Here is a 13,733-nt window from a genome sequence, read left to right as displayed (position 1 = left end):
CGTGTGCGTGCGTGCGCGTGCGCGCGTGCGTGCGTGCCTGTCTCTGTCTATATGTCGCGCTTGTCCCCCCTTCTCGCTTTGCATTCGACTATGGCGGCGGGCGACACGATCCACACCTGAATTGATGCACCCGCCGTGCGACGCTGTCTGGCAATAGCGATTCCCGCGCGCACGCTGCGGCGGCTCCGCTTAATAACTGATGCGGGCATCCACACCGCTGGCTGCTCGTCTTTAGGGGGGCACTGTATAACTTTATGGCCGTGATCGCTACGTGCGCACGCCCCGCGGTACAGATACATATTTTCAGGAGTAGATAAAGGGAACTTCCCTTTATCTACTCCTGATATTTTATAATCGAGCTTAGCTATATGATCACCCCAGCTCCACCCGCTATATAGAGCGGTCGGCCACCTGTCTGTCTGCTTTAATTCTCGTTTGCCGCCGGCGGTGTGTATCCATCGTACTCTACGGACTCTTTTATGAGCTCTCACTTTCGGGAACCAGTTTACGTGCAAGCAAATTGTAGCTTGTGATGGAAAAGTTTTTCGCTGGAAGTTCCGACGATATGGGTTCACACCAGAGCGGCACGCTATAGCTGGCGAATGTTCGGCGCTATTCGCAAGCTGGGTGTTTCGATTTTCTCAGGGAGTTGCAATTAACTTTCTAGAATGAACACGAAACTAAAGTAACTAAAATAACTACGCAATTAAATGAAACTAAAGTAAACCGACGATATAACAGGACTCCACACATGTGTTTCCACGGTTAAAATCTCGAGCCGAAGTTTGTGGGAACCAAGACAATACGGTGCGCGCGATAGGTGTGATTGTTAGTACGCTGCTTTGTAAATGTACGGTCGAACCAACCGTAGTAGGCGACTGTAGTGGAGAGGTAAGATGATGTTAGAATTTAGCTCATATCACTATAGGTACTACACACATATCTATGGTGGCCCAGTGACACCATAGCGATTTTCCGGTGTTTAACAGCAGTTATATTTTTTATACCTTTTTTTACTTTAATTTTTTTACATTTTTTATATTATATTTTTTTTTAAATTCATTTTTTCTTTTTTTATAATTTAAAAATAAAAAATAAAAAGACAAAAGAAAATATACCAGCAGTTATATTTTTTTACTTTTTATTTATTATTTCAGTAGGAGGAGGAGGAAGGGGAGGAGTAGGAGGAGGGGGAGGAGTAGGAGGGGGATAGTTGAATTATTCACATTATCAGGAGTATCTGATAACCATTATGATTGATCCGATCTCCATTAACATAATTATGTGTTTGTTCCTGATTTGTGATGCTATAGCCATTATAATACTGTATTTACTGGCTAAAATTTGCTGTCTTGTACAGCTATCTCTGACCAAGGTAAGTTACCACGGCTCTAGTAGACAATAGAATAAACAATGCACGTTGCAGTCAGTAGCATGCAGCTCGACTGTTTTAGCATTGTGCCACTGGCAATGGCTAGAAATCGGCGGTGGCAGTATATTTTTTAACCGTCCCGTTTCATTACACAACAGATCATTATAAAAACTATTGTAAGTTGTTGTCAATACCCTATAAAAAGCCTATATATTTTCAAGAACTGAGTGAACAATTTTTGGGTCAAGGATAGAGATGATGTTCAGGACGGTGATTGGATAGGATAATAGTATATGGTATAGATGGTTAGATAATGGTATAGATAATACGGTAAATCCACGGGTATTAAACGACATATTTGTGTTCACTCGGCACTTTGTTCTCCTATTTAGTCGGATCGTTTTTCTAGGTGCTTGCTGGACGAGTTAATCAATGTTGAGTCGATCGTTGACTAGTCACGTACAGAACGAGTGTGTGGTGGCTGTGTCATTTTTGCGGTAGTTTGCCGGCCGGCGCAATGCCGCTCCAGGGGTCGTTGTCGTATCAGGTACTATACAGATATATGTACCCGAGGTACATATATGTATACACAAAGTGTACCAGACTTGTACTACAGAAGTGTACCCTAACTCTAACACCAACCCTAACCCGAACCCTAAACATACCTCATATAAACATAATACTAAACAACCTAAAACTACCTCGGGTACATATCTGTACCTGATACGACAACGACCCCATCTGCCGCAGTGCCGGTGTAGTGCCGGCGTAGTGTAGTGTTTCGAACATAAACATTGTTCAAAACCACCCATTAAATGCTAAGAGTAGATTGCAAAATAATTATTTGATATCTCCTGCTTATTGTGAGCTATAATAGTATAGTATATGTATTACTATTACTATTACCAAGAGTAGATAATAACACATTGTTATTATCTACTCTTGTGTATATATATAGTCAATGGCCGCGTGTGGGCTGTAGCTGCAGGTGCGGACTTGTTCATGCTGCCAGTATACAAGACCACACCATGAGTGATAGAGAGAGTAGGCCACCTCTACAGCGCGCGGGCGGCAAATTCGTATGTCTGGAGACGCTCCGCACCTCGCGCCGGCGCACGTGCGCTCGGAATCTTTACAGCTTTTTCTATATATATTTCGCAGAGTAGTCTTCCGAGAGTATATCGCGTGTCGCGCGACTCCGGCAGCAGCAGCAGACACACACAGCCAACGCCTACGTTACTGCCCGTATCTTCGCGCAGCGTGGTCACGCTCTGCAGACGTAGCCGGTTATTTGGGGAGACCGCGTGTTTCTAACTGGTCTGCGACGTTCTAGATAGCTGGCCTCGGCTGCGCTGTCGCCGTGTTATTGACACGAACCTACGCCCTAAACAGTGCAACCGGCGACTCTTCTGTTTAATTCGGATTAATCTAACCACGCCGCCTTACTCAATATATCACTATAGGAGCAGTTATATTTAGGGACGCTGATGGAAGGAGATGGAACGCTGAGGATGCGAAGTTAGGCTAATTCGCAGAGAAACGTTTAAAATATGGTGAAACATTAGCGCAAGCTGCTCCACGTGTAAGGGATTACCTACTCTGGTATCTAGGTTGCCATATTGCTGCCACCACCGTCGTCTGTCCTTGCAGAGCAAACGCTAATGATTGTGCGCGATGGCGGGCGGAAACGACTCGGATACATCCTCAGAGAAGCAAGTGATGGAATCATCGAAAAGGTGCGACGAGAATGAAAGTCGTGGCAACTGGACAAATTCTATAGATTTCTTCCTGAGCTGTGTGGGCTATGCAGTCGGACTCGGTAACATCTGGCGCTTTCCCTACATTTGCTTTACAAGTGGAGGCGGTGAGTGATGTAGAAACAACAAAGAAGGGAGAGTGCATGGGTTTAGATTCCACTCTAAATATTATGTATGAACTATGATTCACTATAGGCGGTCAGGTTCTTGTTTTATCTGAATCTCATACTTAAATGTTTAAAAACAATCGCCACGGAGTGCAACAATAATTTCGCGCATGAAATCGGCCATGAAAAAATATTACATTAAAAAAACAATTTTCAGGTAAAACTAAGTATGTAGTGGTAATTTAGAAGCCGGTTGACCGGTTATATCAATTATTGTAACAACAATTTTGTGAGTTCAACAATGGAAAATATTTTTCATAGAAGAAATTTTGTTTTCAACCATAAGTTTGTACGTCGTAATTTAGAAGCCTGCCGGTTTGAACGTGCTGGTAGGCGTTGTTAACATCGTACCGACCCTGATGTTAGGTATGTTTATACACAGGAGCCTTTCTCATCCCGTACCTGATAGCACTCGCTGTGTGCGGATTGCCTCTGTTCTTCCTCGAAGTAGCCATAGGCCAGTTTTCGGGCAGTGGAGGAATTTTAGTGTGGAACATCAGTCCTATCTTAAGAGGTATAGTACAGTACTTAGATTGGTGAATTGCGTGTCAGCTTAAATATTCCATGACAAAATAATTTTGACTCATGTCTAATTAATTATTGACTAATATTGACACGGTATGTCAGCCGGAGTTTTATCGTAGACCTTTTATCGTAGACCTATATATATCAGGAGTAGATACTCCTGATATATATATATCTTATTGCATTAATTGTTATGAAAAACGTGTGTGCTTTGGTATGTATACATATATAGGTGTCGGTTTCGGAATGGTTATGGTGCCAACGATATATTGTACTATCTACAATGTCGTCATGGCCTACATCCTCTTCTACTTGGCGATGTCCTTCACGAAGCTATTGCCGTGGGAGACGTGCTTGAATCCGTGGAACACTGCCGCATGTCTGCAGCGTGGCTACGATCTCCTCGGCAGCCATAACATGTCCGGTGAGTCTAACCAGTCGCAGCTTGTAGACGCCATGATGGACAACATTACAGCAGACGCGGGCACAGCTAACATCAGCGGGGTCGTAACCAGGAGTTCGTCGGCGACGGAGGAATTCTTTTAGTACGTGATACTTTTGCTTTGTTCTGCTGTTCTCGATAACTTCCACAATATATAGCAGGGTAATCTGTTGTTCTGTGCCGATATATAAACTCCCTATTCTGAAGCTGATTTATTTTAAACTAATTGCAAAGTGTTTAAAATTTTATGTAAAAGTTGCTACGCTAAGATTTCTGTTGCTAAGCACGTTTTTAATTGTGACAAATCTTTTGGAAACGTTTACAATACACACAATCCTCCCTATGCATAGGCAGGATCTAGGTGACACGTTTCTTAACATTTGCAAATTTTTTGTTCGGCATGCAGCAATTTCGTGTTGGAGATCTCTGAAGGGCTTCACGACCTTGGTGGCTTCCACTGGAAGCTGCTGCTCGCTTACTGCATTGGCTGCTTCATCGTTCTCGTCTGCCTCTCAAAGGGCGTAAAATCAACGGGAAAGGTACAATTAGCGGCATCGGGCAAAGTTGGTGAAACAGATGGTTTCAGATATTGTTGTTATACATTGCAGCAATTTTTTTCGACTTATATGCTGTCTAAAAAAACACACTCGCTCTTCAAATGAACTTTACATTTATTTATTCAGGTGGTGTACTTCACCGTTACCTTCCCTTACCTGATTCTCCTTATACTGCTGGTGAGAGGTGTGACCCTGCCGGGAGCTCTCAATGGCATCAAGTTTTACCTTTGCCCGAAATGGGAGGCTCTGCTTGAATTCAAGGTGTGTATCTTAAATTACGAGTCACTGGAAGGATTGACTAGAAATCTAAATTACATAGTGTCTCCAGTACGCAGGCTATCTTAATAATCCACTTTCTACCTCTATGCGTGTACTATATATCGTCTATATTTCAGGTCTGGGGTTTGGCATTTGTGCAGATATTCTACTCACTCGGACAAGGCTGGGGTGCTGTGGTTACGATGGCCTCATACAACCGTTTCCACAATAATATGTTAATGTACGAGATGTTGTGTAATAAAACTCATCAAGTCGATCAACCGTACCTACTAAATTCATTGTTCACAATGTTATCACAGTAACCATGCAGGATTTACTCATTGCTACCCAGTTTTCCCCATTTTTGGATTGGTTGCAAATGCTGATAAAAATTGATTCGCCTTCTATAATAAGGCGATACATGCGTAAAAGAATTAACATAATATGATCCAGCTTATAACACAATAATAAATACAAATAATCTGCATACACGACACTTATTCTTCAGACAATAGATAAAGCATATTACGTATGATGCGATGGCATATGTTATTACTTCGAGTCATTATCTGTATTTTATCGAGGTTCAAAATGAGTAAATAAGTATAAAATGATTCGATATTACTATTGAGACAAAATTTTATATCGGTTGATTTATGAGCATATATACACAATAACTTAGTTGTTGCTTGAATGTGGATATACGGTAATGTGATGTGTGGACATATGTTGATACTTTAGAGAGTGTTACCTGGTACCAGTCGTGAACAGTGCTACCAGTCTCCTTGCTGGTTTCGTCGTCTTCTCGGTCCTTGGATATATGGCGGAAGTCGCTCAAGTTGACATTAAAGACATTGTTGCTGATGGTTGGTACTTTGGTTTTCTACATGTGGCCCCGTGTTCATTATGGTTAACGTGATTTTAATTTCGCTGTAATTACGTGCGTAAAAGTCATGATGTTTGTTATATAGCAGAAACAGCAATTAAGTGACGTCAGCTCTTGAGGGTAGATGAGCAATCGAGTAACACTTTCTTGAAGAAATGTATCATTCATCGGAATGTTTTGCGTTTTTACAACGAACAGTCACTTTTCTGCGACTTCAAAATCATGTAATATTTGCTCTCGTGAATTTGTCTACAGGTCCTGGCTTAGCATTCATGGCATACCCTGAAGCGATAACACACATGGCTCTTTCTCCACTGTGGAGCATTCTCTTCTTCTTCATGCTGCTGACTGTGGTGCTAGATTCTCAGGTTTGAACCATGTTTCTAATTGAATATCTAGTGAATGATCAGAATTTAATGAAAATTATTGATTATCACAACTGAATTAAGAGATGACTTAATTGCATTAGAATCGATGTGCTAAAGTCAAAAACACTGCAGCGACAACGACTAACCCTAGGGTTCAGGGCCAAATTAACAGGGACTATAGCACTAGCCACAATGTAGGCGTTAACGACTGGCCTTGAGTGTTCATCTGCGTTTTTGCTACACAATGGCTGCCATTTTAATGTAACTTCGAGCCTGACACATGTTATATGGTCTTGCCATTGATTCAGGATTTCTGTGCTATGTATAGCTCATCATTTTCTTTTAGCTGCATGGGCAGCGTTGCACAAAAAATACTCCAGATCTTATAAAACCAAACTTCGAGCCTGACGCATATGTTACATGGCCTTAATTTGCCATTGATTCAGGATTCCTGTGCTATGTATAGCTCATCATTTTCTTTTAGCTGCATGGGCAGCGTTGCACAAAAATACTCCAGATCTTATAAAACCAAATTTCTTTGAACACAAAAAATGGTCTGTTTGATAGAGACGCCATTGAAATCCGCAAACAGTTAAGCAGATGAGAGCAAACCACTATTAAATTCCCCATAGAATCCTATATTTAAGAATTGAATTTCATGTACTGAAAATAATTATTCAGACAATTTATGCTGAGTGGCACTATTAAAGCTAGATGAGCGTGTGCTTCAGCTGACTTCCATCAGATTTTTGTCACATGTTGACCGGCGTTTAAAAAATGTATCGCAAATTTATTCACGGAGACCACATTTGTGTCTGAAGTACAGCCGCACAGCCAAAAACAGAGGCCATATGCGGTGATACTTTGCCGGTTTTAAATTAATTACCAGTAAGAATCTACCCATCTCCGTATGTGTGCCAGTGGCACACACGTTAGCCAACCTAACTAATGTAACCACAAAACATGGCATCAGCCTTAGTGCGCACGGGCTGCGGGCCTTTTGATTGGTCAGCAGACGACGCATCACATCCCCTCACGGGCCATTAAGGTAACGAATCGGTAGTGATTTATTGGTGGTCATGTGTCTGCCTGCCTGCTTTCGGCTGTCTGTCATCTTCCTGCTTTCGTTGCGGAATGTTGTTGAATGTCACTTGCCGATGAAAAAACATCGTCTACGGCTGTGATTGGCTATTTATGAAGTGTCGCGTGACTATGTCCCTGGAAATAAACGATTCCGAATATTTTTGTCGTAACTATATTGTCGCCAAAGGTTATCGCTAGCGTGTGCAACAACAGCTCATTGAAAACATGCAATAGTTGATAATTTCTAAAATGTTAAATGTTAGGTTGTTGTCGCTGCAGTGTATATTGTTCTTAACGGCCGTGTTCGAGTCATGCGTCTATATACACGTACCTCTATCCAAGGCAAGTCGACAATCCGCCGACAAGTTGCGTAATCTTTGTTTGTATACCATTGACCTTGTTGTTACCAGCAGATGCGATTGCTTTGATTTACTTATCAACCTCGCGTGATAAGAGAACTGTCAATTTCTAGGCAACATATCAATGAAATATGTCAGAAAATAAATAATAAGGTTTAAGTAAACAGGAGGAACGTAATGATTTGGGGGGGTATTAATGATCACCGACAGAAGAGCGATTGACAACAACATTAAATTGGCGTAATGTAGTGTTAAGAGCACACAGCATCTGCACTTGCATCTTTTCAGTTTGTTGGCATGGAAACAGTCATCACGTCGTTTAGAGACATCCTGCCAGCGCGTTATCAGAAAAGACATCTGTTGATCACTGTGATCATCTCTGGATTAATGTTTGTACTTGGACTAGTTTTTACAAGTCGAGTAAGTGTTGTCGATTCTTATCACATTCTGTATCGAAGGAGACGATGACGTATATATCTGCCTGACGCAGCTCACTGATAAAATTCAGTAAAGGGTTTCGCTATTTATTTATAAATACGTCTATACTAGTTCTGTTCATACTGTAACCATCGCTATTACTGATCTTACAGGGTGGCTCGTACATCTTCATCCTCATAGACTGGTATTGCGTCGGACTACCAGCAATGTGTCTGTCTATAGTCGAGGCCCTTGTGGTGGGATGGATATACGGTACATTTACGTTTTGATGTCGTTTAATATTTCATTTCTACATTTTGATGGGAGTGGATAAAATAGTTGCACGTGTGCATCGCTCATGATGAGATTTTTTAGAAAAGAATGCAACTGTGAACTGAACTGGAGTTGGTGATAGTTGATATTCTGTATATTCTCAGGAGCCGACAGACTGTTAGATGAGGTGACATTAATGGTCGGGAAACCAGTGTTTGGAAGATCCGTGCTTGCAGTTATGTGGAAGTTCATTGTACCAGCAATTCTCTTTGTAAGTATTCTACGCCACAACGTATTAATTACCAGACCACCATTTCATGAAGTAAATAGTAAATAAAGTATATATATATATATATATATATATATATATATAATATATATATATATAATTCGCGCAGTCGTCGTGTGTTTATAGAGGGTTCCGCGATTTGCACTAAAAATAGCAATATTACCTACAATCCTGTGCCGTCGGCCATTTCGGTTCCAAAAAGAGCTAACACGTGTTGCGTGTAATCTGCCGATCTGCGCAATCAACCGATTTTACATTGGCTATAGTGTTATTATTGCAATAGATATTAGCAGTAAGTGGATCCCGTCTTTGCAGACAGGTTTATCAGCTGGGGTTGTGAGTTGCTAGTTCGATGAGATTGCGCAGGCCCGGTTTTGCAAGCAGGTTTACCATCGTGGGTTTTAGGTGCGAGTTCAATGATGCTGATGCCACACAGTCGGCAGATTCGTAGATTGAGCAGATCGGAAGATTGCACGCATTGCCACGCAACACATATGTTCATAGACTTGAGTTTGTTTACATCGTAAGAGTTCAGAAATTTCACCGATGTTACTGCATCTACTCTAGCTATCAAACGCAGCTTTTTATAATAGCTAGTGTATGCACGTTTGCCGACTGTCTATAGTGTACGTAGTATGGATAAGTACTTTGATTCACTAGACAACGTAGCCAAAGCACGCTATCTCGAGAAAATTGCGTGTATTGGGAATCGAGACCCATACCAAATAGACAATGCCGAATGGAGTGAGGACCACAATGTGTTCCCATCACACACCTATTTGGATCTCGTGAACTACCTAACATTCCAGCCGAGTCCATTTTATACTCTCAAGGACTTTCAGAACTACAAAAGCCTGGATGCCTACGATCGACTGTTCTGCGGTTGGGTTAGTGGTGTACCAGTCTACATCTATCATGTGAACAGTGAGAGTCCCATCTACGTTATCCGACACGTGTTATGCGCTCCCAGTCTCTGATTAAAGTGATTATCCCATCTCTCTACCCATGCATATGTCATTATGAGGGAATATGGGACAGGCATCATGTCAGCACACTGTAATTGTAAAGCCAGGCTTGGTGAATTCTGTTCACATGTTGCCTCGGTGCTATTTTATGTAGAGTATGCTGCACGTGCAAGAGAAATCACCACCCCCACTCAAACAGCTGCCTACTGGATGCCCGCGATATATGTATATAAGTGTAAATGTGTAGTGGCCGACAGAGTACTGAAACATTGGTAGTAAATACATTTCGTGTTTATTCAGCATTGCTTTTTTATTGAAAATGCTCCAAACGTCTGTGGTCCGCCTGGTCTCTCGTCACTTTAACCTTGTGTTGTGATCACGCTAGGCAGCCTAAAAAAGCTGTGTGGCTCTCTCTGATACCGATTGCTGCAGTTGACAACACCGCAGGAGAGCGGCGTTGTGATGGATTTGCTTAATAGGCGAATAAAATGAGCAGAGGTGCGTTGCTCAATGTACTTGTATGCCATGCCTGAACTGGTTTCTGGAACCCTAATGGCCGGCGGCGTTGCATTATGGGTAATATGAAAAATCGCGGAACCCTCTATAGGTGCCTGATGACAGTGACGGTAGTTTAATCGTTATTAATTGTCCGTATATATGTATATATATATATATATATATGTGTATATATATAAGAATATATAAGAATTGTATATAATAGTAAGAATAATGGATAATAATCGTCCCCATCTATTTAATTTGTAGTTCATCTTGGCATTTACGTTTATCACACACGAGCCTGTCACATATCTGAACTACGACTATCCACGGTGGAGCATAGCTGCTGCTTGGACTCTGGCTGCGATGACAATTCTTCTGATTCCAATGTACGCTGTCTATTATCTGACACGCGTTGACAGAAAGGGATCACTCTGGCAGGTATGTGTGACATTAATTGTTATTTGTTTTTAGCTCATCTGACGAACTGTAAATAGGCCTACCTCGCAGGTTGGTGGCTGATAGTATCACAGCATGGGCTAAACGAAGGTAGCAACTAGTTCGGATTATCTATTCCCTGCACCTAGTCAGTATGCACGCCATCTATCGGAACAGAGTGAGAAGAATGTCCCGGCAGGATCAAGGAGCTACATATAACATGGTATATGTAGCTCGATCCTTGGGCAGGATAGGTCAAATGTATATTGCGCTCAAAGGTGTCACTACGCACGACTGAAATGTTACGTTTATAACCGTAGCAACAGAGCTCAGATGAGCCCAGTCGCTCTGCGGCTCTTGTTATTTCTTAGCGCGTTTCATATACGTATTCAAGTCATAGTATAGCATGCGACAGCATTTTAATCTATAGCAATGTTGTATAGGTAGGCGTACTCTTTAGAAATACCACTTAGACTGTTCCATGTGCCTGTGTTTAGAATAGTACGTTAGTAAGGTGTTGTGTTTTTGCAGCGACTCCGTAGAGGCCTGCAACCTTCCAAAGAGTGGGGCCCTGCTGTGGAGCCATACCGGTCCGACTACTGGCATCAGCGTCTCGCCCAGGGACACGTGGCGCCCCCTGAATACATGGAACCAAACGAACAAAAGATGCAATTTCTCAATAACAAACCAGAATAGGAGTTCATTAGTGCCGTCAAAAATTTATCGCCACTAGTGGTCTATTTTTGCTAGCAGTTGCATATTTCTAATGCGGCATTAAAGCAGGAGATGTGCACAGAGTGCTGTGTAAGTTATTAACATGAGATGTACAATTTCATTCATTGAGAGCACCTTTCGTCATACTGTTAACTTAATTAATTGAAGAAGTTGATTAAGCTAGAGTACGAGTAAATAATTAATTGACGTGAGAGGTGGAATAAATCGATACGGTCGACGTACAATATGCGGTGCGTACAGTGTCGTCAACGTATCAAGGCTCAGTATTGGAACTTCCTATGGAAGTTACCAATATAAATTATCAAACCATTTAATATTCAGAACAGCGTTGTCAACGTATCAAGGCTCGGTACTCGAACTTCCTATGAAAGTTACCAATATAATTTATCAACTATGTAAAATGCAGCGCACAGTGTTGTCAACGTATCAAGGCTCACTACTGGTACTTTCTATGAAAGTTACCAATATAAAAATGTATATTACCATAACTTGCAGCGTACAGTATTGTCAGCGTATTTGGTGTCAGGAACGGAAATTCCTATGGAAGTTACCGATATAAATTACAATAACTTGCAGCGCACAGTGTTGCTAGCGTTTCGACGCACAGTAGCGGCACTTTCTATGAAAGTCATCGATTTAAATTACTAAACCACACAACATGCACCCACGATGGTATACGGAAAGATATATATATATATACATAGCTGTTCAATTTTTGCATGGCTATGTGTGAAAATATGCTGTAAATCTAGAAATAAATATTATCAGCTCAATGTTGTGTTCGTGTATTGCATGTCTAATTCACGCACACGCACACGCACGCACGCACGCACGCACGCACGCACACACACACACACACACACACACATATTACCAGGTAGTAGTGTAGTGTAATGTAGTAGAAGGATACACAGGTGAGAAACCTATAACAGGGGCAGCGACGTGAATGTTCCTGTGGAGCCAATGCACGTAGGCGCACACTCACACGCAGACAACGGACACAATCATGTTAATCACACTTGTAGGAGGATGTATTCATTTATTTTCTATTCATGTATTTCATTTTAATTTAAACTTTTACAAATCAATGACAGCTGAATTGAGATTTAAGGATTTAAACTGATTTTTCTCGTGACAAAACCATTGGTTCATGTCTAAAAATACCATTTCAAAGTGCAACCTAAAATGTAATCGCACCTGAAGCCATTAAATTTTCAAAAATTTTCTGGGGGAGGATCGCTACATAACGGTCCTCGCGCTGGCGGCTTTGCTGCCATATCCTCTGTAGAAGTGGAAAATATATTAAGAGTTCTAATAAACTATTGTTGCTGCGCCGGGGGGGGGGTCTGACCGTAACCCAAACTTGCGAGCACGCGAATGGGGGGTGTGGGGGGCCCTCCCCCTGAAAATCTTTGAAATTATAGACCCCCTCAGATGCCTTTTCTGCGCGAGCAGGAGGGGGAGGTCTGGACCCCTTAGACCACCCCCCTGTACACGCCCCTGACTTGTTTGTTATCGATAAAGTGCATTTGCTCGTTAGCTTGCATGTATTCAGGGGGCGCCACGTGTCCTTGGGCGAGACGCCGATGCCAGTAGTCGGACCGGTATGGCTCCACAGCAGGGCCCCACTCTTTGGAAGGTTGCAGGCCTCTACGGAGTCGCTGCAAAAACACAACACCTTACTAACGTACTACTACAATTCCAGCTGATCTAAACGTAGACACCCGAAACATTCTAAGAGTCGTTCACATATATAAGGCATGTATATTATAGCCTACAGCATTGTCATAGATTCATGCTAAACATTGACCTAAGCGTGCAAGATTCTATATGAAATATAACGCGCGACAATTGCCAACAGATAAAAACAAATAACAATGTCACACACCTGCCAGAGTGAGCCCCTTCTCGCAACGCGTGTTAGATAATAGACAGCGTACATTGGAATCATGAGAATTAACATGGCAGCCAGAGTCCAAGCAGCAGCTATGCTCCACCGTGGATAGTCGTAGTCGAGATATGTGACAGGCTCGCTTGTGATGATAGTAAAACTTAAGATAAACTAAAAGGAATGTTGACCGACAATTAATGATGAGTTATTAGGTTCACGTACCATTACTTAAAACTGGGCATGCTGCACCACCTCTTCCTTAACCGAGATTCTTGGAGTTCTACGCAGGAAACAGAATCGAGTCAATCCGCACTACTAGATTTCCCGTTCCCCGTGTCTCCTTATATATTATATATATATATATATATATGTGTGTGTGTGTGTGTGTGTGTGTGTGTGTGTGTGTGTGTGTGTGTGTGTGTGTGTGTGTGTGTGTGTCGTCGTGCGTGCGTG

At 42.0% G+C, this 13,733-nt stretch overlaps 2 protein-coding genes across 4 annotated transcripts in view; one reads left to right on the top strand and one right to left on the bottom strand.

Moving 5' to 3' along the window:
- The window catches only part of LOC106810698 (sodium- and chloride-dependent glycine transporter 1-like), a 27,087-nt gene extending 14,925 nt beyond the window's left edge, over positions 1–12,162 (top strand). Inside the window, exons 1-14 of one of the 3 annotated variants that reach the window (XM_014814133.1) lie at positions 875–891; positions 3,023–3,236; positions 3,679–3,810; positions 4,054–4,366; positions 4,670–4,802; positions 4,947–5,081; positions 5,216–5,319; positions 5,820–5,944; positions 6,220–6,332; positions 8,063–8,194; positions 8,365–8,464; positions 8,629–8,735; positions 10,484–10,657; positions 11,186–12,162. In XM_014814133.1, coding sequence (XP_014669619.1) covers positions 3,047–3,236; positions 3,679–3,810; positions 4,054–4,366; positions 4,670–4,802; positions 4,947–5,081; positions 5,216–5,319; positions 5,820–5,944; positions 6,220–6,332; positions 8,063–8,194; positions 8,365–8,464; positions 8,629–8,735; positions 10,484–10,657; positions 11,186–11,350 — 1,923 coding nt within the window. In that variant the 5' untranslated portion in view covers positions 875–891; positions 3,023–3,046 and the 3' untranslated portion in view covers positions 11,351–12,162. Of the gene's footprint in view, positions 1–874; positions 892–2,639; positions 3,237–3,678; positions 3,811–4,053; positions 4,367–4,669; positions 4,803–4,946; positions 5,082–5,215; positions 5,320–5,819; positions 5,945–6,219; positions 6,333–8,062; positions 8,195–8,364; positions 8,465–8,628; positions 8,736–10,483; positions 10,658–11,185 lie in introns of those variants that run through there. The other 2 variants (XM_014814130.1, XM_014814131.1) reach the window with 2 other exon arrangements.
- A 702-nt stretch (positions 12,163–12,864) lies between these two features.
- The window catches only part of LOC106810689 (sodium- and chloride-dependent glycine transporter 1-like), a 17,962-nt gene continuing 17,093 nt past the window's right edge, over positions 12,865–13,733 (bottom strand). The window contains exons 11-12 of the mRNA XM_014814123.1: positions 13,278–13,451; positions 12,865–13,050 (exon numbers count right to left, since the gene is read on the bottom strand). Of these exons, the coding sequence (XP_014669609.1) occupies positions 12,865–13,050; positions 13,278–13,451 (360 nt within the window). The remainder of the gene's footprint in view (positions 13,051–13,277; positions 13,452–13,733) is intronic.

Source organism: Priapulus caudatus, unplaced genomic scaffold (assembly GCF_000485595.1).
Source record: "Priapulus caudatus unplaced genomic scaffold, Priapulus_caudatus-5.0.1 Scaffold464, whole genome shotgun sequence".
Classification (NCBI taxonomy): domain Eukaryota; kingdom Metazoa; phylum Priapulida; class Priapulimorpha; order Priapulimorphida; family Priapulidae; genus Priapulus; species Priapulus caudatus.
The sequence above is the reverse complement of the archived record's forward strand: the minus strand, read 5'-3'. Positions and strand labels throughout refer to the sequence as shown.